This window comes from Felis catus, chromosome B1 (assembly GCF_018350175.1).
Source record: "Felis catus isolate Fca126 chromosome B1, F.catus_Fca126_mat1.0, whole genome shotgun sequence".
NCBI classification, from domain to species: Eukaryota; Metazoa; Chordata; class Mammalia; order Carnivora; family Felidae; genus Felis; species Felis catus.
This window is the reverse complement of record NC_058371.1, coordinates 119,506,745-119,527,030: the sequence shown is the minus strand read 5'-3', so window position 1 is coordinate 119,527,030 and position 20,286 is coordinate 119,506,745. Positions and strand designations below refer to the sequence as shown.

Sequence of the window (20,286 nt, the reverse complement as noted above, 5' to 3'; positions counted from 1 at the left end):
TTTTCCTGTAGCTTCCCTGCAAGAAGTCTCTGTGGGAGGGATGAATTCTACTGTGTTGCATTATATAATCGGCTCAGTCTACATCTTCTGGGCATGAAGAGAAGCATAAACAAAAACACAAAACTATAATATTGTCCTCTTCTTTATTAGTCAAAAATCTGTGGACAATTCATACACTCTATACTGGAAAATAAAGCTATGGATTTTTTGTAGGTTTGAGGCTCTTGATGTATGAGTATTTGTAGGTGAGATTTTCTTGTTTGTAAAAAATACAAAACCTGCATAAAGTTAAGCATGCCTCTATAGAAAGCGTTTAGCATTAAAAAAAATTCAATTGCTATAATAAATGGCAGTCATTTATAAAAATTATTTGTTACTCATTGTTTACCATGTGATTTGGACTGAACATATTACACTGTCTTTCAATGTCGGGACATACCTTTCCCTCCAGAAGTCAGCTTTATCTCCAGAAATCAATTCTAACATATATCAAGCATGAAAGAAGAAAAATTAAAAGTGATGACAGAGTCCATAGTCAGTCTACCAATTTATTGGTTCTGTGCCCACGCCTGCAATTCAAAGAGTGCAAATAAATTACTTAATTGTCTTAGAAAATATGCCTTCCAAGATAAGAATTTTAGGAATGATGAGAATGACTCTTTTTTTAACGTTAACATGAATTCCTGACTCATGTTTTATTGATACTGGAAGGGTTTCTTTGTCTAGCAGTTCTTAACTTAGGTATAGGTTTATTTTTTAGGATTTAACCATTTATTCGTGTTTGATCATTAAGACTTGATTTATAAACTTCAGTGTTTTGTTTTTTGTTTTTTTTAAACAGGGACTAAGAATGGTCGTGAGGTTGAAGGAAAAGAATCCCTTACAATTTATAGCATCTTGTATAATGCTGTCTAAATAATACAAGCACCTTTATGACTTATAAAGTTAAAATAGGAGGCGCATGGGTAGCTCAGTTGGTTAAGCGTCCAACTCTTGATTTTGGCTCAGGTCACCATCTCACAGTTTGTGAGATCGAGCCCTGCCTCCGGCTCTGCCCTGTCAGCACAGAGCCTGCTTAGGATTCTCTCTCTCCTCCCTCCCTCTCTTCCTTTCTCTCTGCCCCCTCCCTCCTCATTTTCTAAATACATTTTCAAAATACATTTTCTAAAATAATGTTAAAATAAAGGTGATGTGGAAGGATAGGAGTATGAATGGTTTTTTATACAGAGGAAATCTAAGGTAGAAAGGAGCATGAAGAAAGTAAAGAATAAAAATTAAATTAAACTTAATGTTTTTAGTTCTCTTGGATATTGAGGAAAGTACTTAAGGGAATGCAAAAAAACTACTGGTCTATATAAAATTAAAATTTAATATAAAATCTAGACAGTAGAAAGATTACTTTTTTTTAAATTTTTTTTTAACTTTTATTTATTTTTGAGACAGAGAGAGACAGAGCATGAACGGGGGAGGGGCAGAGAGAGAGGGAGACACAGAATCGGAAACAGGCTCCAGGCTCCGAGCCCTCAGCCCAGAGTCTGACGCGGGGCTCGAACTCACGGACCGCGAGATCGTGACGTGGCTGAAGTCGGATGCTCAACCGACTGCGCCACCCAGGCGCCCCTAGAAGCCCATTTTTTAATTTTTTTTTTCAACGTTTATTGATTTTTGGGACAGAGAAAGACAGAGCATGAACGGGGGAGGGGCAGAGAGAGAGGGAGACACAGAATCGGAAACAGGCTCCAGGCTCTGAGCCATCAGCCCAGAGCCTGACGCGGGGCTCGAACCCACGCACCGCGAGATCGTGACCTGGCTGAAGTCGGACGCTTAACCGACTGCGCCACCCAGGCGCCCCAAAAGATTACTTTTAAAAATGTATTCACAATGCTAATTTCAAGCCAAACAGGAAGACTGGGAAAATACTTTTTGTTGGAGATAGATTAGCAGGAGCCAAAAACATAGCCAATCTCATACCATAACCATTTATTTCACCTATTTATTATGCTGTTAATACATAGTAAGGGATGTAAGTTAAATACTTAACGTGTGTGTGTGTGTTTAACCTGTGAGTCTTAGAAATTTGGTCAAAATGAAGAATAATGAAAGCATAAGTAAAGTTTAGCAGGAAAGTCCTCTATAAAATTAGGTCCTGAATTTTATTTGTGACTTGAATATGAACAGGATAAATTCTGTGTATCAGGAGGGGAGGGTCATAATGAAAAGAGAGAGAGATTGAAAAGAACTTTTCAATAGGCATTTCACTGTGGATTATCCTATTTTTGATTAATTGAAAACAATGGTTATTTCCCCCGTATTCTGAAAAAAATTTTAGAAGTCAGTTGTGATTAAGCAAACTTCAGTACACCTGGGAAATTAAAGTCAAAAGCATGGTATTTAGCAATTAAATGTATTTCCTTGCTTTCATGCCATAACATAGCATTCGTTTAATAAAATATCTTTATGGTTTCTTCCATGTGTTTACCGAATTTCCCATTTTAGACACCGAACCAAATTTAAACACACCTTAGAACATTTAATATTTCCTGACTAGTTTAAAACAGTACCTTAGGAGTCACTGACCCTGATGTTCTTTTTTATGATGGACAGGGAAAGTATCCCATTTCTCTTAGAAAGTCTACTATAATAGCCAAATAGGAATTAGTCCAGGTTGTTGAGAGTAGTTCAGTCCTGTGTTGAAATAGATGGATGATTGGGGGAGCAGTTGTGCTATAATTACTAAATACTTGTTAAACTGAAGGAATCCAGTCATTCAAGGAAGCCATAGAAACAATAATTTTATTGCCGAGTCACTTAAGTATATTCACATAGATACCCCCATCAGTATCCCAGTATCAAATCTATCGTCATCCTCATCCACCAAATTGCTACCTTTCCCCCACATTAAGCAATGCACTTGTTAGCCCAGTATGGCCCATTCAGTAGGTTCCCATGCCAGAAATCTAGGAACCTATTCTATATGCATACTTATCTCTTCCAATCACCAAGTTCTATTAATTCAGCCTCCTGCTCACCTCCAGAATCCATCCTTTCCTTATTGAATTTCTAGCTTTCATTTTTACATTGCCTCCTGATTGTCTCCTTCTGTTCCATCTTTCATTCAAACATAAAGGTCAGCTTTCTAAAGTGCAAGTCTGATGATGTCACAATCTTTATGTTTCTGAAATGAATCTCCATTGTCTTCACAAGCTGATTCCTGCACAGCTCACCTCCCACCCTTGCTCCTCACCCATCCTCTATTTCTCAAATCATCCACATCAATTTTCAGTTCCCTATCCACTGTGTTTTCGCACTTTGAATGTCTCTGCCTGCACCCTCCCTGTGTGAGGAGCGCCCTTCCCTTCCTGGCCAACTAATCAACCTTCAGGCATGGTTCAGGCTTCGCCAATTTTCTCTCTATCCTCTATCCATTTTCTCTGATCTCCGCATAATAATGTGCTCTCAGTCCATGTTCTGACTTCTTATTTTTTACTAGACAGAAAATATCTTGAGGGCAGGGATTTTATGTTACTTTGCATGTACCTAATAAGTTTGCTAAATGAGTAAGTAAATAACTAGACAGAATGTCAGCAGATACTGACTAGGTAGCTGTTGATTAAGCTGTGTGGCTCTGGGCAAATTAATTAATTTTTCTGTGTTTCATTTTCTTTCCGTGAAAAAATGAGAGGGTTAGGCTAAATGACCATCTACTTCTAAAATTATTTGTTTTTGATATAATAGTATTATTCGGAAGACTTTAGATTTTCTTGCCTTATTGAGATAGGTCAACTTAAGGAAAATACATGTGAGAAAGTACAAAGACAATTTTTTTCTTTTTTTTAACTTAGAGAGAGGGAGCATGCACGAGCAGGGGAGGGGCAGAGGAAAGAGAGAGAATCTCAAGCAGGTTCCACGCTCAGCATGGAGCCCAACATGAGGCTCAATCTCATGACCCTGGGATCACGACCTGAGCCGAAATCAAGAATCATATGCCCAACTGACTGAGCCACCCCAGTGCCCTTATTATTGATTGTCATTATGGTAATATGAGGAACTGTTTATTTTTGGATTATGAGTTATCATATATGGTCTTAGTCTAGTTTCTTTTTGACATCAGGTGCTTCTGGGGTTACCTCTTTTCATTATAAATTAATGTCTGCTATGAACTTACATTCATATTTCTCCAAAGAAATTGAAGGCAAGCTTGATACAGAAATTGAATATAAAATTCAGTATTTTAATTCTGAATGGGTTCAAGTTCTCACTGATTAATTATAACTTTATTTGCAGGAGGGAAAAAGGGGAGTGGTAGTAATGTAAGCTCAATCCTCATCTGTCAGAACAAGAACATAATGTCTAAAATCAATAAATTAAGGAAAAAGGTATAAACATAGTATTTGGAGATATGAAAAGAACCCCAGGAAAACCAAAAAGAGAAAGTTAAGAATGTAAAAAAGTCATTCTGAAAAGCGGGATTGGAGAAGAGGAGATGTGGGGTAGGGAATCTGCTTTTTTTATATAAGCTTTTCTGCCCTTACATAGTTGGATTTCTTTTTTAACCATTAATTCATTTGAATATATGTTGAGTCCTTTCCATATGCCAGGTTCTAGGTACTAGGAATACTGAACAAGACAGAAGTCCATAATTTCATGGAGCTTAGATCATGTATTTTCAGTTTAAAACATTTTCTCTTACATCATCCTTTTTAACATTGGAGAATCACATGACTAAAAGATTGCATTAATCATAAGAGTACAGCTTTAATGACTTACTTCAAAGTGAATACATTTAACTTAGGTGGTGCTCTAGAAAGAACGTTACCAGCATCCCAAAAGCCCTATTTCTGCCCCTTCATGGTCAGGACCCCTACCCTTCACTCTCATTTAAAAGGTTTCAATGAATGACTTTTAGATTATATGCATGTTGATTCCATGAGTCCACGTATGAATTCATCCACATACAATTGAGAATTGACTGAATGAATTCATTACTCCAAGGTGCTAACAATGAGCTTCACACAAGTAAGAACTGTGGTACAGTTAAAAGCCCTAAGGTCAGTTCATTTCAGACTGTAATCACTAAACAAAATATGTTAGTAAATATATAAACCAAATCACGTTTCATATTAATATGTCATTTATGAGTTTGAGTGAATATTTTGTTTATTGCCCAGCAGTCAAGGTCACTGACAAAGAGATGTGGGAGAAAGGAGTATTCACATCAGACCTTATCAGACATGGAGGAGAATGTAGTTCACTTTTTTCTTCCTGCTCACTTTATACATTGGCATCTGCATAAATTGAAGGATTTATCTGTGTGAGTGGTCAGTGTGGAAACGGCTTCATAACTAGATTCCAGGACTGAAAGGTCCCTGTATGAGGCCTGATTTTGATGCTTGCAGATCACATTTGTGTGGGGGTAATTGGAAGGTCATTGTTGTGCTCATTTCTTCAAGGAAACCCTTTTCTCCCTCCAGGGCAACTGTCACCTCATCCAGAGAACCAAGTGTTGCTGGTTCACGTAATTAGTCCTTTTCATTTAAAACATAAAGGATGCACTTTTTTTTTTTAATTTTTTTTTCAACGTTTATTTATTTTTGGGACAGAGAGAGACAGAGCATGAACAGGGGAGGGGCAGAGAGAGAGGGAGACACAGAATCGGAAACAGGCTCCAGGCTCTGAGCCATCAGCCCAGAGCCCGACGCGGGGCTCGAACTCACGGACCGAGAGATCGTGACCTGGCTGAAGTCGGACGCTTAACCGACTGCGCCACCCAGGCGCCCCTAAACGATGCACTTTTATCAGCATTTGGGGATAAGTAAAAATGAAGTCCAAACTGAAGTTGTCATATTCAAATTTAAGAGAACTTGATCAGTTTCTCTATATCTGGTCAAAATATTAATCTCTAATTCATAATTCTTCAGGTCTATTTCCTTTTCAACCTGAAAGTACAAATACTCCAAAATGGTACATAAGAAGATCAGACATGAAATTAAAATTTGGTTGCACTCCATTTTTTAAATTAAGACTTAATTTTTTTTAGAGAAGTTTAAGGTTCACAGCAAAATTGAGGGTAAGGTACAAGACATTTCCCATATACCCTTGCTCCTATACAAGCAGAGTCTCCCCATTATCAATATCTCCTTTCAGAGTGGTACATTTGTTACAAGGGATGAACCTACATTGACACATTGCAAGCACCCAAAGTCCATAGTTTATATATGGTTCATTCTTGGTGTTGCGTGTTCTGTGGGTTTGGGCAAATGTATAATGACATGTATCCATCATTATGGTTTCATACAAGAGTATTTTTACTGCCCTAAAAATCCCCTATGTTCCACCTATCCATCCCTCATCCCCTACCCCCACCATCATCCTCTATTTTTAGAAAAGAAATCTGTAATAAGTCAAATCCTTTTCTGATGCCACCTGAATGAAAGACCTCACACTTTGAGTAAATGTATTGAATTGGTTTTTATATGGAAACGGAAGGCAGCAGTAGCTCATGAGTGACTTCAGTTATAACATGTAAGGTTTTATCTAATATACTGTAATCTTTAGAGAAGTTCTCTAGCTATACAAATTTACATTCACCATATTTATCCTACTATGCTATTAATAAAAAGCAATTTTACTTAGAATGGAATCTGACATTTAATATATATGAACTCAATTATGATTAGAAAATGTCTAAAACATCTTTTTGATCCTATAAATTTCAGTCATCTAGATTAAGAAAACAAGCATAGGCAAAGATTTGATACTTATGGAACACATTGGAATGCATTCTGATCTTTCTAAGAAAATCCCTGTCCTCCATGGTTACGGAAGACATGATAGAGCAAGAATTTAGAGGCTTCTCTCACAGAGTGAAAGAGATTATATTTACTATGGTTTATTGATTCTAAGAGGTACTTTTCTCCCCCACAGTTTAGCATCTTGACTTAATTATATGTATTTGAGGATTTTCTAGATATCTTTCTGTCATTGGTTTCTAATTGAATTTTATTATGTTTAGATAACCTATCTGTATGCTTTCACTTCTTTACAATTTACTGAGTCTTGTTTTATGGTCCAGCATATGGTCTGTCTTTGTGACTGTTTCATGTACACTTGAAAAGAATGTGTCTTCCATACTCATTGGTGGAGTGTTCTCAGTTCTAATGCATAGAACTAAGTGCTTTTCAAAATAAAAGCATTTAGTTTTATTAATGCTGTTGTTCTAAATTTTCTGTATCTTTACTGATGTTCTGTTGATTTGGTTTCATCATTTACTGCGAGAGGAGTGTTACAGATCTTTACTATAATTATAGATATTTCTGTTTCTTCCTTTAGTTCTGCCACTTTTTGCTTCTTGTATTTTGAAACTCTGTTAATATGTGCATACACATTAAGATCATTATTTCTCTGTCATGAATTAACCCTTTTATTCTTAAGAAATGTTTCTCTTCACCCCTGGTAATATTTCCTCTCTTGAGGTCTACTGTATGTGATATTTTAGTATACCCTGATTTTTTATGTTTAGTATTTCCATGGTATAACTGGCATAACTTTCCATCCTGATACTTTTAAACTATTTGAGTCTTTTATATTAAAGTGTAATTCCTATGAAATGCATAGGCGTGGGTCTTACTTTTTTTGTCCAGTCTGACTTATCTTTACTTTCTTTTGGTTCATTTAGTTCATTTCCATTTAATGTTATTATTGTTGTGGCTGGGTTTAAGCTGCCATCTTGGTAGTTGTTAACTGTTTGTGCCATCTGCTCTTTATTCATTTTTTCCTCTTTTCTGGCCGTCTTTGAATAAGTTTAGTTTTTACTTGTTTATTTATTTTTAAGTAGGCTTCACACCCAGCATGGAGCCCAATGTGGGGCTTGAACTCATGACCCTGAGATCAAGACCTGAGCTGAGATCAAGAGTTGGACGCTCAACTCAATGAGTCTCCCAGGCACCCCAGTCAAGTTTAGTTTTTAAATTCCATTTCATCTCCTTCATTGGCTGTACTTTAAACTGGTTACCTTAGGGATTACAATATGCATCCTTGAATCTACCATAAATTAATGCAATAACATTCCTTACATATAATTTCTTACATATAATGTGAGAACTTGACAATGGTATACTTGCATTTGTCCTTTTCCCTTCCTCTGTGCTATTTTTGTTGTGCGTTTTACTTCTGCATATGCCATAAACCCCAAAATATGTTGTATTTTTTTAATAGCATATGAAAAAAAGCCTTATACTTACACACATTTTCATCATCTTTGGCATTTTTCATTCTTTCATGTAGATGAAAGTTTCTGTCTGGTATCATTTTCCTTCAGCATGAAAAACTTCAGCATGAAAAACTTTCTTTAACATGCAGCAGGCCTATTGATCATGCAATTCTCTCAGCTGTTGTTTATTTGAAAAATGTCAATTTCACCTTAATTTTTAAAGGGTATTTTTGCTGAGTATAGAACTGTACACTAAACTTTGTCTTTCAGCACTTCCATCATTTTTGATGAGAAGTCAGCCATCATGCTTATCATTATTCTCCCTTGTCCTTGGATGCTTTTAGTATTGTTTTCTTTAGCATTACTTTAGCATAGAATAAAAATATCTTTATTTTATTTTAGAGAGAGAGAGCATATGAGCAAGGTAGAGGGGCAGAGGGAGAAAAATAGAATCTTAGGTAGACTCCACGCTCAGCGTGGAGCCTGACTCAGGGCTGGATCCCACGACCCTGGGATCATGACCTGAGCTGAAATCGAGAGTTGGACGCGCACCCAGCTGAGCCACCCAGAAGCCCCATCTTTTGTATTAATTTTTATCAGTTTAGTTGTGATAAAAGCATGTGACTAAGCATGTTTTTATTTGTGTTTATCCAACATGGGGATCTTTGAGATTCTTGGATCTATGGGTTGATTTTTTTTTTTTTTTAATCATATTTGTGAGGGCTACTGGGTGGATCAGTTGCTTAAACATCTGACTTGATTTCTGCTCAGGTCATGATCTCACAGTTTGTAAGTTTGAGCCCCACATCAGGCTTGGTGCTGACAGTGTGGAGCTTGCTTGGGATTCTCTCTCTCCCTCTCTCTCTCTGCCCCTCCCCTGCTTGTGTTCTCTCTCTCTCAAAATAAATAAATAAACTTAAAAAATTATTTTTAAATCATGTTTGGAAAATTCTTGGCCATTTCTTCAAATATTTTTTCTTCTCTCTCTTTCTAGGGCTCTAAATTATGCATATGTAAGACCACCTGATACTGTCTCATAGGTCACTAAAAGTATCTTAATTTCTTTCTGCTTTTTATCTCTGCACTTTAGATAGTTTTTACTGACTATTATTAAAGTTTATTTATCCTTCTATAGTTTTCAATATGCTGATCAGGTCACCTAGTGAAATCCCATTTTGATCTACAATTTTCCAGGGCCTCTGGGTGGCTCAGTTGGTTAAGTGTCCGACTTCAGCTCAGATCACGATCTCACAGTTTGTGAGTTTGAGCCCCACATTGGGCTCTGTGCTGACAGCTCGGAGCCTGGAGCCTGCTTTGGATTCTGTGACTCCCTTTCTCTGCCCCTCCCCTGCTTGCACTCTGTCTCTCTCTCTCTCTCTCTCTCTCTCTCAAAAATAAACACTAAAAAAATTTTTTTAAGTAAATAAAATTTTCCGTGGTTCTTTTTCTTTTTTATCTCAATTTATCTTCCAGGATTCCCGATCCATATATTATATTCATCTTTTCCTTTATATTTTTGGACATATTGCTATTAATGGTTTTAAAGTCACTGGTTGCTAATTCCACAATTTGTGTCATTGTTTTCTTTTGAGTCATATTTTCCTACTTCTTCATATGTTTTGTCCTTTTTTATTGTCCATTGTGGGTACTACATTGTAGAGAGTATGTAGTTTGGTCTTCCTTTCAAGAGTGTTAAGGCTTTTTTTGGTAATAGGCAATAAATTTACTGGTGAATCACCTGTTTTTAAAAAGATGAGTTTAGAGTAGCCTTTATTCTTGGGTATGTTCTTTATTCCAATAGTATGATCTTTTTGGGGTCAAACCTGAATCCTCAGATTGTTCAGTGATATCTCTTCATCCTGGATAATTGGAACTTCAATGTCTCTTATAGGTTCTCAAAACTTCTGGAACCTCCATTGAGCTCTTAGATCCCTGACATTTATCTTTTTCCAGTAGGCTTTGCAGAGTCTGGTTCTGCACTAATACAGCGTAATATTTATTGATTGACCAGAGGTGACCCCTATGCATATTTCTGAGCCTTTTTTTCTGTGGAAATTCCTCATTTCTGATGCTCTGCCCAGAGAGATTGCTGTTCTGTTTGGACTCTACTTCCTTGTGTCATGGTTTGGAACATACTCAGTCAAAAAGTGAATTTGGGGGTGCCTAGGTGGCTCAGTCAGTTAAGCGGCCGACTTCGGCTCAGGTCATGATCTTGCGGTCCGTGAGTTCGAGCCCCGCGTCGGGCTCTGTGCTGACAGCTCAGAGCCTGGAGCCTGTTTCAGATTCTGTGTCTCCCTCTCTCTCTGACCCTCCCCCGTTCATGCTCTGTCTCTCTCTGTCTCAAAATAAATTTAAAAAAAAGTTTAAAAAAAATTTTTTTAAAGTGAATTCGGAGCTCACCTCAAGTGTTTCCATTCTCTTGTGGTGTATAGCCCAATGCTGTGTCTTGTCCATTGTCTTCCATTATTGCTTCAAGTATTTTGTATAGTTTTACAGTTGAGTAGGGCAAGCTCAGTAATTGTTACCCTGACATGACTGAAACCAGAAGTCCACATTTTGACAAATCTGAAATTGCAGTGTTTTCTACCATTTATAGAATACTAATTTTTAAAAAGTACTTAGGGGGCGCCTGGGTGGCTTGGTCGGTTGAGGGTCCGACTTCGTCTCAGGTCATGATCTCACGGTTCGTGGGTTCGAGCCCCGCGTCAGGCTCTGTGCTGACAGCTCAGAGCCTGGAGCCTGTTTCAGATTCTGTGTCTCCCTCTCTCTCTGCCCCTCCCCTGTTCATGCTCTGTCTCTCTCTGTCTCAAAAATAAATAAATGTTAAAAAAAATTTTTTTTAAAGTACTTAGTATTACTAATTTGGTGATACAAAGAAGTAAAGCCCGTGTGTCTGCTTTTTAGGCATTTATATCCACTTAAGAAGATTATATATATGTATGTATAGTTAAATTGCAGTAGAACAGTATGTTATCAAGGGTAAAATCACCAGTACACATAAGTGTGATAGCCCTTATGTGGACAACATACCTATAGGTTACAGAGAAAATACAGAGTTTCTGGGAAGAGGTCAGATTTGAGTAGAGGCTTAAGGAGTAGGTGGTATTTAAGTTGGGAAGATGGCATTTCAGGATGCAAGGCTACTGTGAAACAAAATACAAGGTGGCAATGAGCAAGCCATTTTTGAATGATCAATCTGCCTATAATAAAGGGTTTGGGTTAGGACATAGTAATAGGTGATGTTTGTAATATGATTGAATGTAATATAATAAGCTGAGTGGTTGAGGGCTTTTGACTTTATCTTGTAAGTAATATGGAAATAATATGAAAGGTGCTTAAGGAAGAAGAAACACCACAATAAGGGAGAATCATAGGGAGACTACTACTATCATTCAGAAGTGAGGCAGTGAAAGTTCAAGTAGGGTACAACAGTGGGAATGGATAGGAGGGGCAGATACAAGAAATTACACAAGGAAGAAATCAGCAGAAATCAGTTATTGATTGAGTATGTGTGAGATAAGGAGAAGGAAAGGAGGAAATGGTGACTGCGTATCTGAGACAATGATATACTGACAAATTAGAAAGTCAAGAACAGGGCCATTGCTGCAGGAATAATTAATTTGATTTTAGATATTAGAGAGTTGACAGTATTAAAGGATTGTAATTCGTTTTTGGGGAGCCTGGGTGGCGCAGTTGGTTAAGCATCTGGCTCTTGATCTCAGCTCAGGTCATGATCTCATAGTTTCGAGCCCCGCATTGGGCTCTTGTGCTAATGGTGCAGAGCCCTCTTGGGATGCTCTCTCTCCTCTTTACCCCTCCCCAGTTTGTGCGCTGTCTCTCTCTCTCTCTCAAAATAAATAAACTTAAAAAAAAAACTTTAAAATACTATAATTTGTTTTTTAATCGTATCACTGTTTAAAGCTAGCAGCCATGTATTAGTATTTACATTTTGTAGGTTTTAACAGTACTAATTTTATTTATGTTTACATCACAGTATTTTTGGCTAATGTGCTTGTTTCCTTTGTGTTGGGAACTGAATAAGCAAATACAGTAAAAATGAGTACAAATTTGGGGGGGGGGGGAGTTGTGAATAGGACCCTAACAAAGAAAATGTAATTACTGAATTACCACAATGACTAACCCATGCCATACACACCCTCCATTTCCCATGACACTTACCATGTTGCATTGGTTTTCCTTATTTGTCTTTCTACTTACTAAACTGTCACATTAGTTGGCTTTTGCTGTATAAAAAATTACCACAAAGCTAATTAAAACACAAACATTTGTTATTTCTCTCAATTTGGTGGGCTCTGTGGGTCATCTGGTCTGGGCTGGCTCTGCTGACCTCTGAAGTCTTCTGGTTGCTCATCTGATGCTGTTTGGTCTAGGGGTGCCTCAACCTGCACTGTGCCTCCCTGCCCTACACGATCTCTCATCCTCCAGTGGCGAGCTCAGGCTTGTTCCCTTGGCAGCAGTGCTCCACGAGAGCAAGAATGGTTGTTGCAAGTCTTATTGAAGCTTGCATTTAAAACTCACGCTTCTTTCTCATTCTGTTGTACAGACGCAAGTAACAGGCCTGCCAGGATTCAAGGGATGGAGAAATCGATTTTACCTTTTGTTAGGTAGAGTTGCAAAGAATGTTGGATCATTGTTTTCAGTCCACCACAACTGTAGGCTCTGGGAGTACACTCGTGTATATTTTGCTGTTTTTGGTAACTGACACATAGGAAACCTAAATATTTTTTTAATGAATGACTAAATTTATGAAGGGAGCAATGCATTCAAGAAATATTTCAATATACTTTAGTTTAGCTTTGTCTTTTTTTTTTAATGTTTATTTATTTTGAGAGACAGAGTGTGAGTGGGGGAGGGGCAGAGAGAGAGGGAGACACAGAATCCAAAGCAGGTTCCAGGCTCCAAGCTGTCAGCACAGAGTCTGATGTGGGGCTTGAACTCACGAGCAGCGAGATCATGACCTGAGCTGAAGTCAGACGCTCAGCCGACTGAACCACCCAGACGCCCCTCAGTATACTTTAGTTTTAAAGATATACATACTTTTATCATGTCATTAGTGAATTATGGTGTTTCCTATGGACATATTTCAGAAAGAGAGTCTCTTGATTTTCCTTCTATTCTTTGTAATTGAACAAAGGAGATATTTAAAACAAAACAAAATAAAAAGCAACTACTGCTTGAGCTATTATTGTTTGGCATTTTTACCTTCACATTTGATTATCTCAGGAAGAACTCACTTGAGTGCATTGTCACAGTCCTATTCTGCTTTTCGGGTTCTGCTATGAGTAGACTAGCTCCAACCAGAACATTCAGGAAGCCTGCAGCAAAGTGCTGTATTAAAATGAATAAAATTAGAGGTCAAGGAAAAGATCGCATCTGCCACTTAGGTAAATGAACACATCATAGTCTGTGGAGTCAAATTAGCTAGCATTACTCTGTTAACCTCAGCAAATGACTTACTGTCTGTAAACCTCAGTTTTCTCATCTGGGACCCTATTTCTCAGGAATATTGTGAAAATTGAGTGAAAAATGTGAAGCACCAGCTATGATTCCTGATTTCTGGGAGGTAATCAATAAAGTTTAGTTCTTTCTACATGTGAACCAAAGTCACATGATGCCTTTCATCAGGGTTTCTCTTTCTTGGTATTATTGACTTTGAGGGTCAGATGCTTCTTCATTGTAAAAGGCTGTCCTCTGCATTATGGGATGTTTAGCAACATTTCTAACCTCTACACACTAGACCATCCACCTAGTGTGACAGCTAAAGATGTCTCCAGACATTGCCAAATGTCCCTAGTGGCAAAATGCAAGCATTTTATTCAACAGTGGTAAGGATAGGGTTAAGGAGGGAATGTGGCAGTGTGCCTATAAATGTAGAATAGGAAAGAAAAGTACTTGATTCTTCTCAGACAAGATAGGGTACGTTCGGGGCGGCATGGCCGTAGACATTTGATTCTTCTCAGAATGCCTAAAACCCTCACTGTCTCTATTACTCTTCCTTCCTGTAATTTAATATAAACATATATTTATTATGCTCTAACAAAATGGTTAACATTTACTATGTCCCATTAACTATGTTAATAAGCTTTGCATGAGCTAATATGTATCTGCCTTCTCTATTAGATTGGCATTCCATTGTGACAGGGACCTCACACCGGCTCCAACCGCAATGTGTTTGTACTTATGAGGTAGCACTTCTGCATTGGTCACATAGTCTCACTGCACTCAAATAAAACAATCCAGAGCTGAAGATGGATGAAGGCATGGAAAAATACGGAAAATGAGTTTATATAAATCTGAATGCGGTAGATTGCAAATACTGGTTTTTTTTCAAAAACTTTTAAAAATCAGCTATTCTGAGAAAAGCAAACCCACCATTAACTTTTCTTTCATCATCATTAAGCCGATATCTCACAAGAAAGATGTAAATAAAAAGCCCCTTTAAAGTTAACTTTTTTCTATTATATTTATTATGAGGAGGATTCCAGTAGTGCTTAGAAATTTTTCGCTCATTTATACTTCATGTTTTATTCACTATATGTCATTAATTGTTAAAGATGTCACAGCTAAACTTCATGTTCAGCACAGCGTTTGATTTATCTCTTTTTTTTTTCTTAAAAATGTCTATTTCTAGGGGCACCTGGGTGGTGCAGTCGGTTAAGCGTCCAACTTCAACCAGGTCACGGTCTCGCGGTCTGTGGGTTTGAGCCCCGCGTCGGGCTCTGGGCTGATGGCTCGGAGCCTGGAGCCTGTTTCTGATTCTGTGTCTCCCTCTCTCTCTGCCCCTCCCCCGTTCATGCTCTGTCTCTCTCTGTCCCAAAAATAAATAAACGTTGAAAAAAAAAATTTAATAAAAAAAAAATGTCTATTTCTAATCAAATAAATGAGTTAGAAAATTAAAACATAGGAATGTATAACTTAGGGAGCAATAGTCTCCATGTCACTATATATGGATCCAAATTATTCTTTTTAACAGTTACATAATATATAAGGTGTGAGTGCAGCATAATTGTAATTAAACAATCTGCTATCAAACGACATTTAGATTGTTTCCAGTTTTTTTGTGTGGCAATGCATATCCTTGTCCTTATTTATTGATTTATTTTTGCACGCTTACTCATATAATTCTTTAGTACAACTTTCTGGACGTGGAATTACAGAGTCAAAAGATAGTCGCAGTTGAATGTTTCACATTGTATGTAGCACACATGTGTGTATGTCTTACAGTACACTTCCTCCAAAAAATTCCTCTAAAGAAAAAAACTCCAGGCATGCATGGGTGGCTCAGTTGGTTAAGCATCTGACTCTTGGTTTCAGCTCAGGTCATGATCTCACAGTTTGTGAGTTCGAGCCCCACATTGGGCTCCGAGTTGACAGCTTGGAGCCTCCTTGGGATTATTTCTCTCTCCCTTTCTCTCTGCCCCTCCCCCGCTTGCTCTCTCTCTTTCTCTCTTTCTCTGTCAAAATAGATAAACCAAAAAAATGTTTTTAAAAAGGAAAGAAACTCCAGCATAGCCTTTCTCTGTATCAATTTATCATGCAACAGAAAAATGGTGAAAAGTCACTCTTTTTCTTCTCATTCTTCCTCATACCAGGATAAAGTATTAAAATTACACCTAAGTAGTGTCTGTTATAGCTGAATATAATCTTAAAAATAGAGACACTATCTTTCTGATTCCCACCCACATCCTCTGAATGGCACCTGAAATTCTGTTTTTCCGACTGCAGATTATGACCCATTAGACGGTCATGAAATCAATGGGTTTGAAAAGTTTTGTTTTGTTCTGTTTTATGAAATCTAATAGAATAAAAAGAGTATGTTTTCTTACAGTGGGCCCTCAAAAAATGTGAATATATCTGATCCTAGAAAATGTCTCCGGTTATAAGAAAGGAAGTGGCCTTGGCCTTGCTGCCTTCACTAACAACTGTTTGTGCTGGCCTTTGGTGTCAGTGGTGAGGTTGTCACAGATGTGCAGAAAATAATCCATTAGGCATTTCATGTAGCGCTCGTCACATATTCGGAACATAGCCAGTTATAACATTATGCCTCTCGTGCGAGAAATACACACAATTCCCTGGAGAAGCTGTTTTTATTGCTAGCTAGTTACATTTTCTATTTCTCTTTCCACGGTGTGAAAATTTTCCTGAAAGCCTCAACCATTATAGGAGAGAGATGCAGAGCTTAAGCCCATCTTCTCACCAGTCAACCCAGTATCTTCCTTTCTGTTTCAAGGTCCTTCCTCAAGAGCACGGAACTGTGCAAAGGGAAAGTGAGAGGAAGGGCTCAGGGAGTAGGGGGGCAGTAGGGGCTTTCCCTGGTCTTTCCTGATCCTTTCGTTCCAAAGACTTATTTGGTATTTCAAAACTTTGTAATAAAACCCTGCTTTTACAATTAATGCAAATAGTACTCAGTGATTCATCCTTTCCAAATAATTCTTGGTTTCTTTTGACATTTTATTTTTAAATTATGAATTAACATTGACATCACTGTAGGATTACTATCACTTCAGCTCTTCACAGCGAACTTAACTATCTTACAAAGCTTGTAAAAGTTCATATTTTAATCACCACCCGGGTATCTCTTGGGCTGCTGTTGGGCTTTTAAAACTGTGATCTTTTGCCACACATTTGCACAAAAATCATGGGGATGATGTTGGCAAGAGGACTGTGTTTACTTGGGTAGCTTGTCCTGTGCCTACAGGTTAGAGATCTTAATTAAAGTGGTTTTTTTTAATGTTTATTTTTGACAGAGAGAAAGAGACAGAGCATGAGTGAGGAAGGGGCAGAGAGAGAGGGAGACACAGAATCAGAAGCAGGCTCCAGGCTTTGAGCTGTCAGCACAGAGCCCGATGCGGGGCTCGAACTCACGGACCGCGAGATCATGACCTGAGCTGAAGTCGGACGCTCAACTGACTGAGCCACCCAGGCACCCCTTAATTAAAGTTTTAACTACAGTAATGATCATGATAAGAATGAGTTTTAAAATCAGAGTGAGGGCCACTTGCTACTGAATCTATCCATTCAAAGTTCAGGAAACCATCCACAGATGTATGTACACATCTACACACACATATATAATCAGAGTAACAGGTACTGAATGGATTCTGTCATTTTAGCAAGCCAACAGTCTCACCTCTGTTTTGAAGACCATGTGCTAAGATTGTTTGAGAGGATTCACGTAGTTACCTCACATTAACGGAAAACCTAAAGATAAAAAAAATTGTCTTAATATTTTTCTTGGAAGTTTGGAGTCCTGTAGTGTTCTAAGAATAAGGATTGTTCCCAAAAGTATTATAACTGGTATTAGCACTGTATTTCAATGTAACACTTATTATTTTATTAGTATTCTTTAAATACCTGAAATTTATTATAGTGATTCTTTTCTTTTAAGTGTTTATTTTTGAGAGAGAGAGAACAAGTGGGGGAGGGACACAGAGAGAGAGAGAGAGAGAGAGAGAGAGAGAGAGAGAGAGATACACAATCCGAAGCAGGCTCCAGGCTCTGAGCTGTCAGCACAGAGCCTGATGCGGGGGTCGAACCCACAAACCGTGAGATCATGACCTGAGCTGAAGTCAGACGCTTAACTGACTGAGCCACCCAGGCACCCCTATAGTGATTCTTGAATATAGATATATACCTAAGTACATATAAAAATCCAGGCTTACAAAAAGAGTTGTGATTTGTTCTTTCAATAAGCATTTGTTAGCTAACTAACATAACTCCAAGCTCAACAAATTCTACTGTTTTCAAAGGTCCATCCCATCAAAACCTTTCATTTTACATATGAGGAAACAGAGGCCATATATCCAGAGTCACACACCCAGCAGTGGAAGAACTCTGGAATTTTTAATCACTTAATTCCTTTCTATAGTATCAGGGCAATTTTCCTTTTTTTAACTGCGTATCTTAATTGATTACAGTTATTTGTAAATCTTCAGCAGGAAGATTGCATTATAAATCTTTCTTATTTGAGACAAATATTTCTTTAAAATCTGCATGGAGTTCTTATTCTATAGGATGTAGCCTTTTCCCTTTTGCTGAAGCTGGACACTGCTTTGTATCCCACTAGCAATCCTCACAAGGCTTGTCCACTCCTTATAAGTCACAGAGGTCACTAGCAGGAGAGGATTTCATTGGAAGCCAGGATCCTCTTTGGAGGACTTTGTCTTTACTAGACTGTTAGGTAATGTAGTCATTAGGGTAAAGACTAGACTGTTGTAATAGCGAGACCCCACGATACACGAGGTTAAAGAACAAGGGAATTTATTTCTTTCTACATCACCACCAGCGTCAGCTGCCACTTATCATCATCTATGTGGTAGAGGCTGGGTCTTCTTCACGTCTAGGTCTTATCCAGCAGGAAAGAGAAAAAGAAACAAAACCACGAAGGAAGCATGTCAAGGACCTAGAGCAATAGACCTGGGAATGGCATGCGGTGGTTCCAATGGCCCACTGGTGAGCGTTTCATCAAATGGCCATCCCTAATTCTAAGGAAGTGTGAGGCAGGAGGACCTTCTCGGAGCTTCTTAGCTCAAGCAGCAGGTAGAAAACTTGGACACAGTTCTAGGACCATCACAGAATTTTTGAAAGGTTGGAAAATAATCTGCACAAAGAGCTAAGACTAAATCCTTCAAGTCTAGATGGTGACAAAAAGGAATGACCTAAGAATGTGAGTGTGTGTGATCTTTATGCAGAGGATGGATTGTACCAGACTCTAAGACACTGTTGTGAGCTTGACATAAGGATTTCGGATTGTACATAAGTGTGAATTCCTCGATGGTGCAATTTTCCTGCTGTTAGATTTAGATTCCAAAGAGGAACTACTCTTCTAAGGAAGATGTTCCCCTCCTAAAATCTTTTCAAAAGGATTATGTTTGGTCTTACTGGAATAATAAGGTTTACTCCTTCATGGTGGAATTCTTTTTTTTTTTTTTTTTTTAAGTTTATTTATTTCGAGAGAGACTGTGAATGAGGTTTGGGGGGTGGGGGAGGGAGGGCAGAGAGAGGGAGAGACAGAATCCCAAGCAGGCTCTGTGCTATCAAGGCAGAGCCTGACAAGGGGCTCCATCTCACGAACCATGAGATTGTGAGCCCAGATCAAGAGTCCGACGCTTAACCAACTGAGCCACCCAGGCGCCCCCTACCTGATGGAATTCTTAAGTGTCATTCCATTCTTACAGTTTTGTTTTGTTTTGATATATAGCTCCAGAATGGCAGAAGACGATTCATATTTGGGAGCACATGAACAAGTGAGTATTATAATTTAACTGATAATTTTTAAGAAACGTAATCATATTTTAAAATATATAGAAACAGCCACCGTATTTATCAGGAAAACTCTAAAATTGGTAAAAATTTATTTTAAATTGTCTTTGCAGTTTCCTTGTCCCTACATGTAAGGTCAGAGAGGACATGCCATAGAAAATAAGTAACTGAAACCTTTTCATCACACATACTGTTGCATAAAAATTATATATCTACAGATCAAATGATAACTACCATATTAATTTCCTAGGGCTACAGTAATAAATTATCACAAACCACGTGGCTTAAAAAAACGGAAATATATTCTCTCACTGTTCTGGAGGCTAGAATACCAAAATCCAAAATCAACATGATGACAGGGTTGGTTCCTTCTGGAAGTTCTGAAAGAGAATCTGTCCCAGGCCTCTCTCCAAGCTTCTGGTGGTCACCAGCAACCCTCGGTGCTCCTTGGCTGTGGCTGCATCATTCCTGCAGACCCGCCTTCTTCCCTGTGTCTCTGTATCCAAATCTCCCTCTCTCTTCTCTGATGCAGTCACCAGTCATTGGATTTAGGGCCCACCCTTCCGTCTGACCTCATCTTAAGTTGATTACTTCTGCAAAGACTCTATTCCTAAGTAAAGTACACAGGTACTGGGGATTAGAGCTTGAATGTATCTTTTGCGGGGGGAACACAAAGTATTTAAAATTCATCTGATGAGAAGGCAGATGAGTGTAGTGAAAAGACCTTGGCCTTAGAATTCGAGTATCTTTATGTAGGTGCTGGCTGCCACTGAACAAACAGCTCTTTAAACTTG

The 20,286-nt window shown here is 38.2% G+C and overlaps 1 protein-coding gene across 3 annotated transcripts in view; it reads left to right on the top strand.

Moving 5' to 3' along the window:
- Positions 1-20,286, top strand: part of NFKB1 (nuclear factor kappa B subunit 1) — a 119,047-nt gene that overhangs the window by 5,643 nt on the left and 93,118 nt on the right. For 2 of the 3 annotated variants that reach the window (XM_023252904.2, XM_023252903.2), the window contains exon 2: positions 19,431-19,476. The exons of the other annotated variant lie outside the window; for it this stretch is intronic. In XM_023252904.2, the coding sequence (XP_023108672.2) occupies positions 19,438-19,476 (39 nt within the window). In that variant the 5' untranslated portion in view covers positions 19,431-19,437. The remainder of the gene's footprint in view (positions 1-19,430; positions 19,477-20,286) is intronic. 3 annotated transcript variants of the gene reach the window in all.